We start from the raw sequence: 13,966 nt of genomic DNA, 5'->3' as shown, positions 1-13,966 counted from the left end.
GGTTGTAATTGATTAATGAGCGCAACATTCGTTTTGATTAACGCCTCCGACAGCTTTGTCTAGTACACATAAAATAAAATATTATGCATACGCCATGTTGGCAGGCATACAGAACCAGCTAAGCAAACAATTGTTTTATGAAGTGTCACCTGTTCTTTGTTTTATGCTTTTTACATTTTCGACTGAGACCATTTGACATTCAATGCTCAAGAGACAACACCTTGCGTCATAATCATCCCGGATGACAGGCATTTGGTTATCTGTCTCAGCTTAATCCCCACAATCAAATGCATAATACTATTTAAATGCAGTAAATGCCAAAAGTTAAAGCTAAAGTAAATGCCTCATGGTCTGATAGAGTATCAGGGCTGTCAATCAAAGTGCCAGCAATCTTTTGGCTTTATTTTAAATACATTTTCAGCAGCCGCATTATAAGCCAAGCGCTTGCTAATTTCGCACACATGCACGCACACATGAGCACACCCACACACACATACGAGTATGTATACACACACACCAGCTGGGATAACGATAAAACTCGGCACTTTCCCTACGGCAGCTTAACGCCTCACATTTGACTATCTCATGACAATGCTCCAAATAATCCTGCTCACGGCAACAGGAGCTTGTACACACAACAACAACATCGAAGCAAATGGGGAAAAAATGAAAATAAGCCGGATGTGAATATGTAAATTAAATCCAGACAAAAAACAACCAACACAACGAGCAACAAGCCGCTCGACGATGGCGACACAGGTGTGTGTGTCTACTCTCTTGAATGAAAGAATGAAAGAATGGAAGCAGCACACCAGAGTTGATAAATTATTTACATTAAATCGTTTTGTGCGACTCGCAATGCTTTCTTTAAAGCCTGCCCAATGTACTCCTCCTAACTGGCATATGTGAACGTTCTCAACCGCCTTCGCAGTTAGCGAGAACTCAGCAACAGCTGCTACTGGATAATCAAGCAACCAGAACTAAATAATGTACAGCAAATTAAATACATATATTTTTGTTTTTTGTTTTTGTTTTTTTGTGTGTGGGAAGTTCTGAGATGAAGCACAAAATTACCAAATGAATATTCATGAGTAAACAATATATTTAATTCAGATTTGTCCCCTAAAGAAAAAGTTTAAAACAAATATATGCTGCCTTTAATGTATTCAAATTTTATTATAATTAAGATATGGTAAAAGTTTGTCATATTTGATGGCGTCTGGAAAAGAGAAAGTAAAATTCTTCATTGAAATCATTGCCATTACTTTCTTGACTTTCGGATTAATTCTTTTTCCCAGTGGAGTCCTAAATTACAAATACTTAAAGCGCAACCCTAGTTAACGAAATTATACTAAGAGCAGTGGCTCATGAATATTAATGGCATTAAAAATACAATACTAATGAAAAATAAATTACACAATTTCCAATTAAAAATGTTGATAATAGCAGCAGACAAATACTATAAATGCATCGCAAATTTTTGCATTAAACAAACTCATTATTAAATAAAGTACTAAGCGGCTTACAATTTGCAAAAATTATCAATAATAGAGTAATAAATCATAAATTTTTGCACAAACCCCAACTCATTATTTGATCAAAATGAGATTATTGAATGAAATACTAAAACAAAGCTCTAATAATTAATAACAAATTGTATTGTATTGAAATGTATTGAATTTTAAACTGATTTCATTTTATGTTAATGTGCAAGCCTTCTTGTAATATTTAATACTGCACTTGGTACAACATTCAATCATTAAATTTGATTCTGTTCAAATGAGATTGCCTAACATTTTGCGAGGCATGAGATATTGGCGTCCAACGAAGAGTGCCGTTCAAATATTTATGACGAATTCATTTAGCCATAAGCAAATCAATCAATCAATTGAGCAAGGCGACCAACTGCGTCACAGCGTCAACAACAGCAACAGCAACAACATCAACAACGAGACACGCCCACATTGTCGATGTCTATGCCTAAAAGCCTCCCAGGAAATGGGAAAGTCGAATTCGAGGAGGGAGTCCAACGTCGTGGCGTGGCGTGGCAAATTGCGTGCTAGTCTTCAGCTGGTTGGCAACCCTTGCTACCCACACATTCACGATTCGTGTATCTATCATATCAATCCAAACATTTGATAGAAAACTCGTATTTTTGCACAACATCCTTCGTGTTTTCCCGTTGGCCGCACATTTATCAGGCAATTACCGCGTCGCTTAATTTATGGCGCCGACAAATCCGTCAATTTGCTCTGCAATCCTTCTTCAGCTTCGCCATCATTAAATCCATTTTTTTTTTTTTTTTGGTTACGCCCCATAAATTTAGCTTTGCATTTTCCAATGGCATTTGCCTTCTGATTGAATTACATTAAGTTCTGGTTAAGCCTCTTTTCTTTCCCTAGTGCAATATCGAGCTGTTTTCTTTTTGCATGCCTTTTGATTGGCCCACTTAATGGCTTTGTAATGATTTTCGTTATTAGCCTCGGGGACCTCGGGCTAAAACAAGTTGCTGTCATTGCGGACGATGATGGCACTAAGATAGCAACCAGCAATTTGTGTGAACCCCCCAAGCACCAAACTACTATTGCCAATTAAGTGCTGTATCGCCATTTGTCATTGTGGATTATTAAGGTTAGTCGGCGATGTTGTATTGATTTGACATTACCGTTCCTGCAGGGCTTTCATATGTTCTCTATGCCGATATGTTTTCGTAATGTTTGTTGTTTGGGGATGTTTCAAAATGTCGGACAAATTAGAAATCAATACAAGCTTAACGCGCGGCTTGTAAAGTTGTTCAATATATGAGCTAAGTAAATTGTCATTGTTAATTTCATTATTGTTGATACTGAATGTGATAAAAGCTATCGAGTATTCGAATTAAAATCAATATGCGACAATGAATTAACGTTTGTCTTTGGGGGTATAACTATTAAAGGCAATACCATTTATGTAAATTATAGTACAATCTAAAATCGCTCTCTAATTATTCACGAACTTAAAAGTTTGCACGACTGGAATTTCTTCAGTGTTGATTGAATTTTTCATTTCATATCATAAATATACAATTGTTGATACAAATGCGTTAAGAATACCCACTCGAATAATAATATATGACTATCAATTTATGTTTGTCTTAAGCATTTAAATAATTATTGGCAAACGAATTTATATAGATGTGTAGCATATATTTATAATAATAACAGTATATTTGCACTAACACTGCTTTCATCATACAAGCTTTCATTAGTATTTGCATTAACTTTCTTTTGAGTTCTTCTTTTATAATAATTCAAATTCATGTTCATTTCAAAATTTGAATTCTTAATAACAATAGACAATTCATTTCTAATATATAATAAACATTCTAAAAATCAATCTAACTACTGTTACAAATAATTTTTAGAATGCTGAATGTAATAATTATTCGTAGTATGTAGTAGTTAGCATGATTTTGATTTCAATTTCTATTAGTATTTGCTTGCGTTTATTTAATCATCTGTTTAATTTGACCATTCTGGTAATTGAACTTCTCCTCTCTCTTCACAAACTATCCATGCTAATGTGCAACCTGTAGCAGCCACTATCTAAATCACTTGTCCACACTATTATCTCCATTATTTTATTAATTTACCAGCAATGCGCCAGCTTACGTTGAGCTTTCAGCTTATACTAAATAATTAATAAACTATTCCTTAAGAGTTTAAATGTTTGCTCATATTTTGAAGCACACGGGAGCTCTTAGAGCATCAGAGGCAACAGGACAGCTTATGCAAAATTCGCTCACCACAAGGCGAATGAAGCCTTTTCAACTCTGGCGAAATTCCGACACGGAATGCAACAAAATCTAATAAAAACTTACACTTTAACCCCATTGTTGAGCTCTATAGTGCTTCAGTTTGGCTGTTTAAGTGCCGGAGTCGGAGTCCAAGTCAGTGGCGGACCAGCGATGGCATGATGCTGCTGCTGCTTAAATTGTTGGCAACGTGTTGCCAAGCCAAAAGTCATAAAAGAAACACCAGCCGCACATTGAAGCTTGGCTTAAATCATTGCCTCCACTAATAATGAACAAGTAAGAAAGTTACAGTCGAGTGTGCTCGACTGTGAGATACCCGCTACCCATTTTTAATAAAGGCAAAATATTGCGGTATCATTTTCAAAATATACCGAAAATACTAAAAAATACTAAAAAATATACCAAATGGTATGTTTGGTATATTGATGTAGTACACCATTCAAAATATACCATAAACGGCACAATGTGCCAGATTGTCGGCCAAAGCAACTCAGACCCCTAGTAAGTAGGCGTTTTTGCCCATACAAAAGTATTTCTTTAATAACATCCACAATTTTTATCTGAACGCAACCAAATTTTCAGGAATCATAACTATTACAGTAATTATTATATATACCAAAAATTCGTAGCTCTAGCTTTAAAATTACACTTGTTATTCGATTTTTTTGATTTGCGGGGGCGGAAGTGGGCGTGGCAAAAATTTGAAACAAACTTGATCTGCGTGCAAACATAACAAATGCTGTCGAAAAAAAATTATAGCTCTATCTCTTATAGTCTCTGAGATCTAGGTGTTCATACGGACGGACGGACAGACGGACAGACGGACAGACAGACAGACGGACATGGCTATATCGTCTCGGCTGTTGACGCTGATCAAGAATATATATACTTTATAGGGTCGGAGATGCCTCCTTCTACCTGTTACATACATTTCCTGCCGGCACAAAGTTATAATACCCTTCTACCCTATGGGTAGCGGGTATAAAAAGCAACCGAGAATACTATCGAAAGAGAGAGAGAGATAGCGAGAGTAAAGGGCAGAGAACAGACGGACTTTTTAAAGCAAAGGCAGCGCAATACAGCGAAACTCATAAAACTTGAGCAATCGCGCATAAATCTCCTGCAGACAAAATGGCCAACTGTTGTTGTTGTTGTTTATCTTTGGCCAACTCGGTCTTGGTGCTTTTTCTTCTTTTCAGTTCCTTTATTTTTTTTTTTTTTGCTCGAGTCATGCAAAAGTTTGCATGCGATAGCGGGGAGTATTGGCATTCGCCAATAATAAAAGCCACTGGGGCATATCGAAAGAACGGAAAGTGGGTGACAGGTGAAAGCGGCGCGTGTTTCATGTGATGGATCTAAGTAAAAGGGGAAACAGAAATTCAAAGTTGGCAGGTGTTTTATACGGTTCTTGAGTGGCTAATCAAGACAGCCTGATCTCCATATATATGTTATTCCTTTCTATTCAACTTTTATTATCTCAAGTAGCAAATCAATGAAGCAGTTTAAAACGCAACTCAATTGACTAGCAAACTTTTGCTTTGCAGTCTGGAAATTGAGGCCTGTTTACAGGGTATAAATATAAATAGCAACTATTGTGACTCTTGTGCGCTATATCTGTTGTCACGTTGTTCGCATAAAACCCTTTAATGCGTGCACAGTCGCCACTTACCATTAAAAGCATTTTTCACCCAAAAAATCATGGCGAAAAAAATCAATATATAAAAAATATAAGGGTCGCCATTGATTTTACATGCAAACGACTCGTCCATAATATTTTTGTGCGCTTTATTTATATCATCGCAAATCGAAACAGCTGCGCAAAAATCTTTTTGAACTTTGAACGGCATTGGTTTAAGTATTCTGTGATTTGTTAAGTCCACACCTCTTTTTTTACCCAACAAATTTTTATGGTGAGTTGTACAAGACTCTTTTCAAAATATAATATTATGTTAAGCGAACCCATTGCCTTGAGTTTATGCTTAAAATTCCTACGAAGAATTTTAATTAACATACATTATATGTATAATACAATATTATAATAAGTCGACCGTAGAATGAAATTTATTCATGCTGATGAGCAATGTAAACCATGTTTTTTGTTGGCAAGAAACTTTATCAAAAGCTAAGCCTGCTTGCAAGTGTATAGAATATTCGGTTTATAAAAGCAACCTTGAGTATATATTTCTTTTTGTGGCTGCCTAAGGGTTGGAGGTGTAAGCAAGCATGTTCGTGCCACGGCGCTGTAGTCAAACATCTTTGCAACATGCAATATGAAAGGCAACGCCAACAGCAGCAACGTGAATGGCAGCACATAAATCTGTAAATGTGATAAATGGCTGTAAAGCGTAACTTAATGTTTATTTAAAATAATGATGATGAGCTGCTGTTCATGCGGCTGCCGCTGCCTCTGTGGCATGCGGCAAGTGGAGGCGCTGGACTGTAGCCATGGCTACAAGGCACCGCCAGTTAGCAGTTCCAGTTACCAGTGAGCAGAGCTAAAGTATCGTATGCAAATTTACCCAACACATTAGGCGAAATTGTCAAATGTCAGTTGTGAGTGGCTCTGTTTAAGGGACGCGCGCTGCCAACTGCCAGCTGCTGCCTTTCAGATGTCAATTATTCATAAATTGCGCATACGTTGACGCTCATTACGCATACGACCCGTGTGTGCGTGTGAGTGGTGAGTGTGGTGCATGAACACACAAATTGCTTTCATTTTGTGTGTGCGTGCATGTAAGTAAATGTGCGAGTATATATATGATATTAATTTGATTTACATATCGCCACGTGGCAGTTGTCCTTTTTACCTTTTTACGAGACGGCTCGCACATATATTTTGCTTGGGCATTTCGTTATTAGCATAATTTCAAATAGCTGAAGCGGGAGGCCGACGTCTTTTGAGCTTAAACTTTCGCTCAACTTTCTGCTTCTTATAATTTCTGTCAAATGTTGTATATAATGCCGACGCAACCGAATAATTTACGCACGAAATCGAAAAAGTTTCGGCCAATTGTTTTTTTATCGCGTTTTGTCTGTTTTCCTCGCATCTTTGTTTGTTTGTTTGTTTATCTTGGCTGCTGCTGTTGCTGGTTCCGTTTACGCTTAGTAAGCGATCACGATGAATACAAATGAATAAATTTTCACAAAGTATTTGCAAACTTAAAAGCATTATTAATGGCTCCCCATCGTGCTTGAGTTGCAAATAAATACTTAACTAACTTTACGACAGGTATCAAGTTGACTCTATAGATAAGGAAAACTGTAGTTAATAATTGTTTATGAAGTTGGGCGCTGCTGTCGTTGATCTGCTAAAGTGGGAGTGAAAGGTCTCTGGTGTCGTTGAGGCAAAAGCAGCAGTCGCTAAATCCCCATAGATACATTTTAAAATGAAATAAAAGCCGCACTCAATGTCTGCGAATAAAAATCTGTATATATTTTATATTTATTTGATGTGCCAGGCCACAATTTTTATTATTTATTTCTCTCTATCTAATACTCTCAGTCTGGATGCCTGTCGCAGTCTAAATACACAACGGGATGAGTAATGACAACTTTATCGTTCATCTGTTTGACTTGGGCGTTGTCAGCGCTGTTTTTTTCTATGAGCCTGTCGCACACACACACAAACGCACGCATATACATATTTGATTATGCTCCTATTGCATTGGGCGCTTGTCAAAATAAATTCAACTTTGATGTATTTGCCAGTCAACGGCGGAGTAATCATAAGATGACATGTCTTGGGACCAACACACAGCACCATTCGCATTCGCATTCGCTTTATGAATATTGTCCCAACATTAGGGCATCTATTATGCAAGACGGCACTTCCATTTGGCCCTCGACCCAACAATCATAAACTTGACTCAATGCCGTCATTAACAGTTACAAATGCCCACAAAGAACTTGGGTTCGCAAATCTGACAGGAGTTCACTGAAATGGCCTGCAGTCGACAGTTCACTTTGCTCTTTTCTGCTTTCTGCTTTGCTGTTTTCACTTTTCTGTTTTCCCTTTTCGGTTCTTTTGACACATTTTGTTATGGAAATGCATTTATTCGGTACAATTGTATGCAATAAGCTGTTTTTATTGGATTTCCTTTGAATTTCATTTTTGTTTCCTTAGCGCAAACAAAAAATGTAGCATACTTTTCGGTGTTTCTATTTTTTCATAGACTTTACACCTCAGCCTAAAAACAAAGTCTTGAAATGAACCCGACAATTGAATTTAAAAGGAATTTCAATATTTCAGTAAAATGTGTAGCATACTTTTCGGTGCTTAGAAATAACTCCAAGCAGCAAATTCAAAGAGGGATTTTAGCGTAAATTCTCATAAAACTTTTAGCTGAAGTCATTGCTATTTAAGCCAATAATAATTGAAGATGAAGAACGTAAGAAGCTTTGATGGAAATTGACTTATATTTCCTCACATTAATTATACATTACGAATAAAATATTAAAGAGGGACGAACTTATGTCTTTCTCTTAAAGCTTCGCCCTGCCTAGGCTATTGGAAAACTGTCTTTAAACTCTACATATTAGATGCCCATTGAGTTTTCTTTCAGAATGTATCGAAATTGTTTTGTTCGGCTTGTCTTGATGTAGAATCTCAAAAAACAAATCTTTTCACAAAATTTCAAATTACTTTAGACGTTTTATCATAAATAACAAAACAAAAATTAAAAAAAAAATCAAATACAAGAATATTAATCCAGTTGAATGTGAAGATGCAGGCGCATCATGCCATGCCAGATTTCCGATGCCGGAATAACTGCCATCACAAGGAATGTCAGCGTCATGCGCCTCTCGGCATCATCGATCAGCATACGCAATGCAAGTGCCTGGGCGAGGTGAATGCCTCATCGATATTCCTGGAGAATGTACTTGACTTGGCCAACACATTGGCCCAGATTATGATCATCTGTGGATTGCACGAGTGCAAAGCCAAGTCTACCGTCGACATTATAACCTACGCCTTTTTGCACTACGATCAGGTTTGCTATTGCATCGACACGGTGCCCAAGAAGCGTTTGCGCAAAGAGGATTTGTTTCACGAGCTGGGCAAAAAGTCGCTGATGAACAAGGTCGAAGCACATCTGGCCTATAGTATCATCAAACGTGGCTTCAAGGCCTTCTACTACGAGCCCAAGGAGGAGCTGACCTACGATGATCAGGGCAGGCCCAGCTACAATGATGAATGTGTCTGGGTGCATGCGGCCCGCAAGTCAGCCGAAAGTTTTGCTCGCTTTGATGGACTCTCGTGCAGCGAACAGATGGCCTACGAGGCCAAGATTAAGGTGGCATTCAAGAAGTACTACGATCGCATGCAGACGCGTAAACGTCAGCCAGAGGGCGATGATTGCAACTGTTGTTTCTGTGCCAAGAAGCGCGGACATTTGGTCTATGCCAAGGAGCCGGTGCCTTGCAGCACCAAACGCAAGCCGAAGCACGTCTGCCCCTATTGTTGCAAGAAGAAACAGAAACAACAGTACACTCATCCAGCCCGCCAACAGCCCAAGTGTCCCAAGTGCCATAAGGCACGCAAATTCTGCTGTTGCGCCAAAATGGACTTCAATCTGCAGTGGGTCAAGAGCATCTGGGACCGACCCGATTTCAATCAGTATTACAAGAACGAAATTGCCGAGATCGAAGAACGTTTGGTCAAAGGTTCGTGCTGGTTGCCACCCGAACCGCTGGCAGCGGATGGTGCCGATGGCGAAGAAGTCGAAGAGGAGGAATTTGTGCCTGCGGATACTCAACTGGCCTTGGCTGGCAAGAGTGCGGCCGCATTGCCGCAGGACGAAGAGGAAGTGCCCGAGATGCCAGCCACAGAAACTGTCGGCGATGGTCAAGATGAGGTGAAACCCGCAGAGGATTAAAGTTCAAAGGCGTCAGTGAAAAAGTACAGCAAAATTATAGTTCACAAATTTTAAAAGACATCATCAAGGTCATCGTTAAAATTGTAATAAAATTTATAATAAAGGCAAGATTTTAAACAACAAATAAGTTGCTCAATTCAAATATAACACTTACGAGTAACGCGTCTAATATGAAGATTAAATTTAAATTCAAAATACACATTTAAAAAACATCTTCAATTTATACTTCTCACTTTGAGTCACTGTACAAATTTCTTAATGTAATTTTGACACTTAAAATGGCAATTATGGAATTAATTTTAATAATCGTAATCTTAAGTTTCAATAAGGATACAAACTTTAAGAATTTCCTATAAATATTTTCACAAATTGCACAATAATTTAAAGATTTTTGCAGTAAAACCAATTAACCATTTAATTAATTAAAAACAGACAACAAATTTATCCCATGCCTATTTTGATAATACATAACATGCAGATTACATAAAATTCAGATTAGAAAATGTTACATCGCTGACCTTTACTTCAAGAATCTAAATCAAATATATGGCAGCACTTGAGGATTGACAGTGAAATCATTCCGCTCAAAATTTATCGTCAGAATGTGCTGTCGCACCGCAAAATGGAATTGAGTCGGAATTGAGCGAAAGCAATTGCTTTGGCAACTATAAATAATTTATATTACATACAAAATTCAGTTTATGACAAAGTAACATTTAAAATATAGCATTACATTATAATGCAACAGCATGTTTCGTCGTCACGAGCTGACAACGCAATGCGACGACGTCGCGATCGAGACGAGTTGCTATGCCCTCGATCTCAATGGCACCGGCTACTGCGAATGGAACATGGAAAATGACCTGGGCATCGATTATCAGATTCTTGCCGGTCCCACTTTCATTCTGGTTCTCATCATAGCCGGTGTCTTCATGGGTTTTGCGGCCGACAAATACAATCGGGTCAAGATGCTCACCGTGTGCACGGTGATCTATGGCATTGCGATCTTCCTGCAGAGCAACGTTAAGCAGTATTGGCATCAGGTGATATTGCGCATGATAATGGCCGCCAGTGAGTACGGTTGCAATCCCTCGCCACCGGAATTATGTCCGATATTTTCCCGGAAAGCAAACGTGCCTTGGTTATGGCCATCTTCAACTGGGGCATCTATGGCGGCTATGGCATTGCCTTCCCTGTGAGTCGTTACATTACCAAGCTCAACTTCTTCGACTTGGGCTGGCGTGTGTGTTATCTGGGTGCCGGTGTCCTGACCGTCATTGTGGCCGCACTCACTGGATCGACGATTCTGAAGGAGCCGGAACCGAAGGCAATCGGTGAGGGAGATCGTCAAACGGCCAGCGGTAAACCCGACATGGTGGCAAATCATCAAAAGTCCTGCCATGATTATGCTGATGATTACCGCCTCCATATGTCACTGTGGGGCATGACATTTGCCAACAATGCGGATCTCTATTTCAACACCTATTTCCCCGATGTCGATCTTGGCTGGTGGCTCTTTGCCGTTACCATTGGCATTGGCAGCGTCGGTGTCGTTGTCGGTGGCATTGTGGTCGACAAGATTGTCGCCCAAATGGGCATCAGATCGCGTGCCTTTGTCCTTGCGCTCAGTCAATTGACTGCTACGCTGCCCGCCTTTGGTTCCGTCTACTTTGATCCCTTGTGGGCCATGATCACGTTGGGCCTGAGCTATTTCTTCGGTATTGTGTTTGCCATTGTCGTCGAGATTGTCCCGTTGCGTGTGCGCTACTCGACCATTGGCGTCTTCCTCTTTGTGATTAACAACATTGGAGGCAATCTGCCCATTCTTGTGGATCCCGTTGCCAAGATGCTCGGCCATCGCGGCCGACTCGGGCCCAACTCGGGCTTCTATGGCATCAGTAAATCTCGTTTTTACACCATCTTTTGTATTGCAACTAATACATATATATTTGCTCTTTCCTTCGCAGGCTCAATTCGTTTCCTCACCAATTGCTTCCTGCTGGAGGGCAAGCCCAAGACAGAGGAGGTTGTTGCCGCCCAGGAGTCGCACCACAAGGGGCTCGGCGGCGAAACTGTTCTCAATGCTTCGTCACTGTAAAGCTGTTCGCACGCGACATTTACCAGAGAATTACCCATATTCCGTATGTTCACTCGGATGCGTATGTTTGTATGTGAAATACGACAAGCAAGAAGCATCAAAATTTGCATGTGTGTGTGTTTCGTCCGGACGAAAAATGTTTACGAATTGCTCTCAGTTGAGCACAGCAAAAGAGATTGTCAAAATGAGGGCGACATGTTAGCCACCTTGAGAAAGCAACACACACACACTTACGCAAACGCGACAAACATACAAACAAACAGAGGCGCCGAAATGCTCAGACTCTCGAGTGTTTTGCTCAGACACTCGAGTGTCTGAGCAAATACTCGGGTGTTTTTCCCCCACCCCTATTGATGCTTGTGTGTCGCGGCTCGCGGGTAGATTTTATGACTTTTGACTTCTTTGAATGATTTTTGGGTGTTTTTTTACTTTGACAAATGGTCAAATAAAATATCAGGTGGTTTTTCCTGAAATTTATGGAAATTGCACAAATTTGCAAAATACCCTTTTGTAATTATATAGGCATTTACAATAGTGTTATAAACAGGTAATAAAATGTCTGATTTTCCGGTTATTGATGAATATAAAAAACCCAAAAACTCATAAAACAGGTAAAATTTCACTTTACAAACCCCGGATTTTCCACATTTCCTATTGAATTATAATATTAATTAGGTATGAATGGGCGTTTTCAAGAAATAAAATGAGTGAAAGAACAGCGCACCAGCAATAACAAAAACAATACAAAAAGCCGACGGCATTTCTTGCATCTCAATATACATACACACAAACGTACATATGTGTGTACATACATACAATCGTGCCGGTCCACTCATAATTTTTTACCAAGTGTATCGGATACACTTACCCATAACCACCGGCACCGGCTTTACCCGAGTGCATAGAATCACCGATCGCAAATTGCCGAGTATGCCTCGGCAGTGTATACCCGTGCCGTTCTCTGGTACTGATCGAGCAATTTCAAAATTTGTATTAAATTCAAAATGCCAAAAGAAATATGTATATAAGCAAAAGTTTGGGATTGCTGGCTACTGCAGCCCGATTTTAAAGATTGGATTAGCCGACATAATTCGGACATCAACAAAGCTTATTGCAAATACTACAAATGCAGTATTAACTGTAAAATATACCAGTTAAGAGCGCACATGACAACAAAAAAACATGTGCAAAATACGTCATGTTTAGTGAATCAAAATAAAATTAGTTTCGAGCCGGTCAAATCATCAGAAACTTGTCACCAAGAAGCTGCGATAGCTATGTTTATAGCCCAGCATTGTGCTATTGAGCCGGTTGGTCACTTAAGACACATTTTGACGCCAAGAAAGTTAAATTGCACAGAACCAAGTGCACTAACCTCATTAAAAATGTAGTGTCTGTGCACTTTAATGAAGATTTGCGTCTTGACCTGGGCAACGAAAAGTTCAGTCTGCTAATTGATGAGTCTACCGATATAAGTATAACCAAGCTTCTAGGTAATTAACGGTCGTTAATGTAGCCAAATATATTTAAATTTTTGTGTTTTCAGGTGTGGCTATAATATATTACAGCGTTCAATTCGAGAAAATTCAATCAACGTTCCTTTCACTTGTTTCAATTGAAAGTGGAGACGCACTCAACATTACCAAGCGCCTCCTGGATGAGCTGTCTCGCCTTAAAATTCCCGTATCAAACTTGATAGGAATCAGCACTGATAACGCCAGTGTTATGGTGGGTAGCAAAAAAAGCGTTTATACATTATTAAAGGAGAGCGTGCCGTCGTTGATTCTTGTTAAATGTGTGTGCCACTCAGTGCAATTGGCTGTCAATGCAGCTTGCAAGGTGGTTTTACCGAAAGCACTTGAATTTCTTATAAGTGAAACGTACGCTTGGTTCTGTAAGAGTTCAAGTAGGCAAATTGCCTATAGAGAACTATATAAATGCATTAATAGTGATGAGGTATTTTCGTAAATATGTTTTAACGTATAAATATGTGTTTTAACATCTGTAATGGATTACTAATGTGTTGTTTCAATATTAACTATACTAAAATTTTTTGTTGTTCGTACTTGTCCTAGTAGATTGTAGTAAAATACAATTTATACAATTTTATTTAAATATTATCCTATTTAATTTTATATATTTCATTTAAATTTATACATCACAAGGCTCCTCTTAAAATCACCAGAGTCGCTGACACAA

At 38.9% G+C, this 13,966-nt stretch overlaps 2 protein-coding genes and 1 pseudogene across 3 annotated transcripts in view; 2 read left to right on the top strand and 1 right to left on the bottom strand.

Annotated features, from left to right (window-relative positions):
* Positions 1-13,966, bottom strand: part of LOC117576580 (IDLSRF-like peptide) — an 83,556-nt gene that overhangs the window by 23,680 nt on the left and 45,910 nt on the right. The window lies entirely within an intron of this gene.
* On the top strand, positions 8,362-9,796 carry LOC117576721 (uncharacterized). Its single transcript, XM_034261741.2, has one exon. It carries the CDS (start codon positions 8,518-8,520, stop codon positions 9,667-9,669), a length of 1,152 nt encoding a protein of 383 aa, XP_034117632.2. The 5' UTR covers positions 8,362-8,517; the 3' UTR covers positions 9,670-9,796.
* On the top strand, positions 10,258-12,031 carry LOC117576720 (glycine betaine/proline/ectoine/pipecolic acid transporter OusA-like; annotated as a pseudogene).

The sequence above is a fragment of the Drosophila albomicans genome, chromosome 2R, assembly GCF_009650485.2.
Source record: "Drosophila albomicans strain 15112-1751.03 chromosome 2R, ASM965048v2, whole genome shotgun sequence".
NCBI classification, from domain to species: Eukaryota; Metazoa; Arthropoda; class Insecta; order Diptera; family Drosophilidae; genus Drosophila; species Drosophila albomicans.
This window is presented reverse-complemented; position numbering and strand designations above follow the sequence as displayed.

Excerpts from the sequence above, each read along its gene's own strand:
- LOC117576721 (XM_034261741.2), top strand. The coding sequence starts at position 8,518 with ATGCAGGCGCATCATGCCATGCCAGATTTCCGATGCCGGAATAACTGC.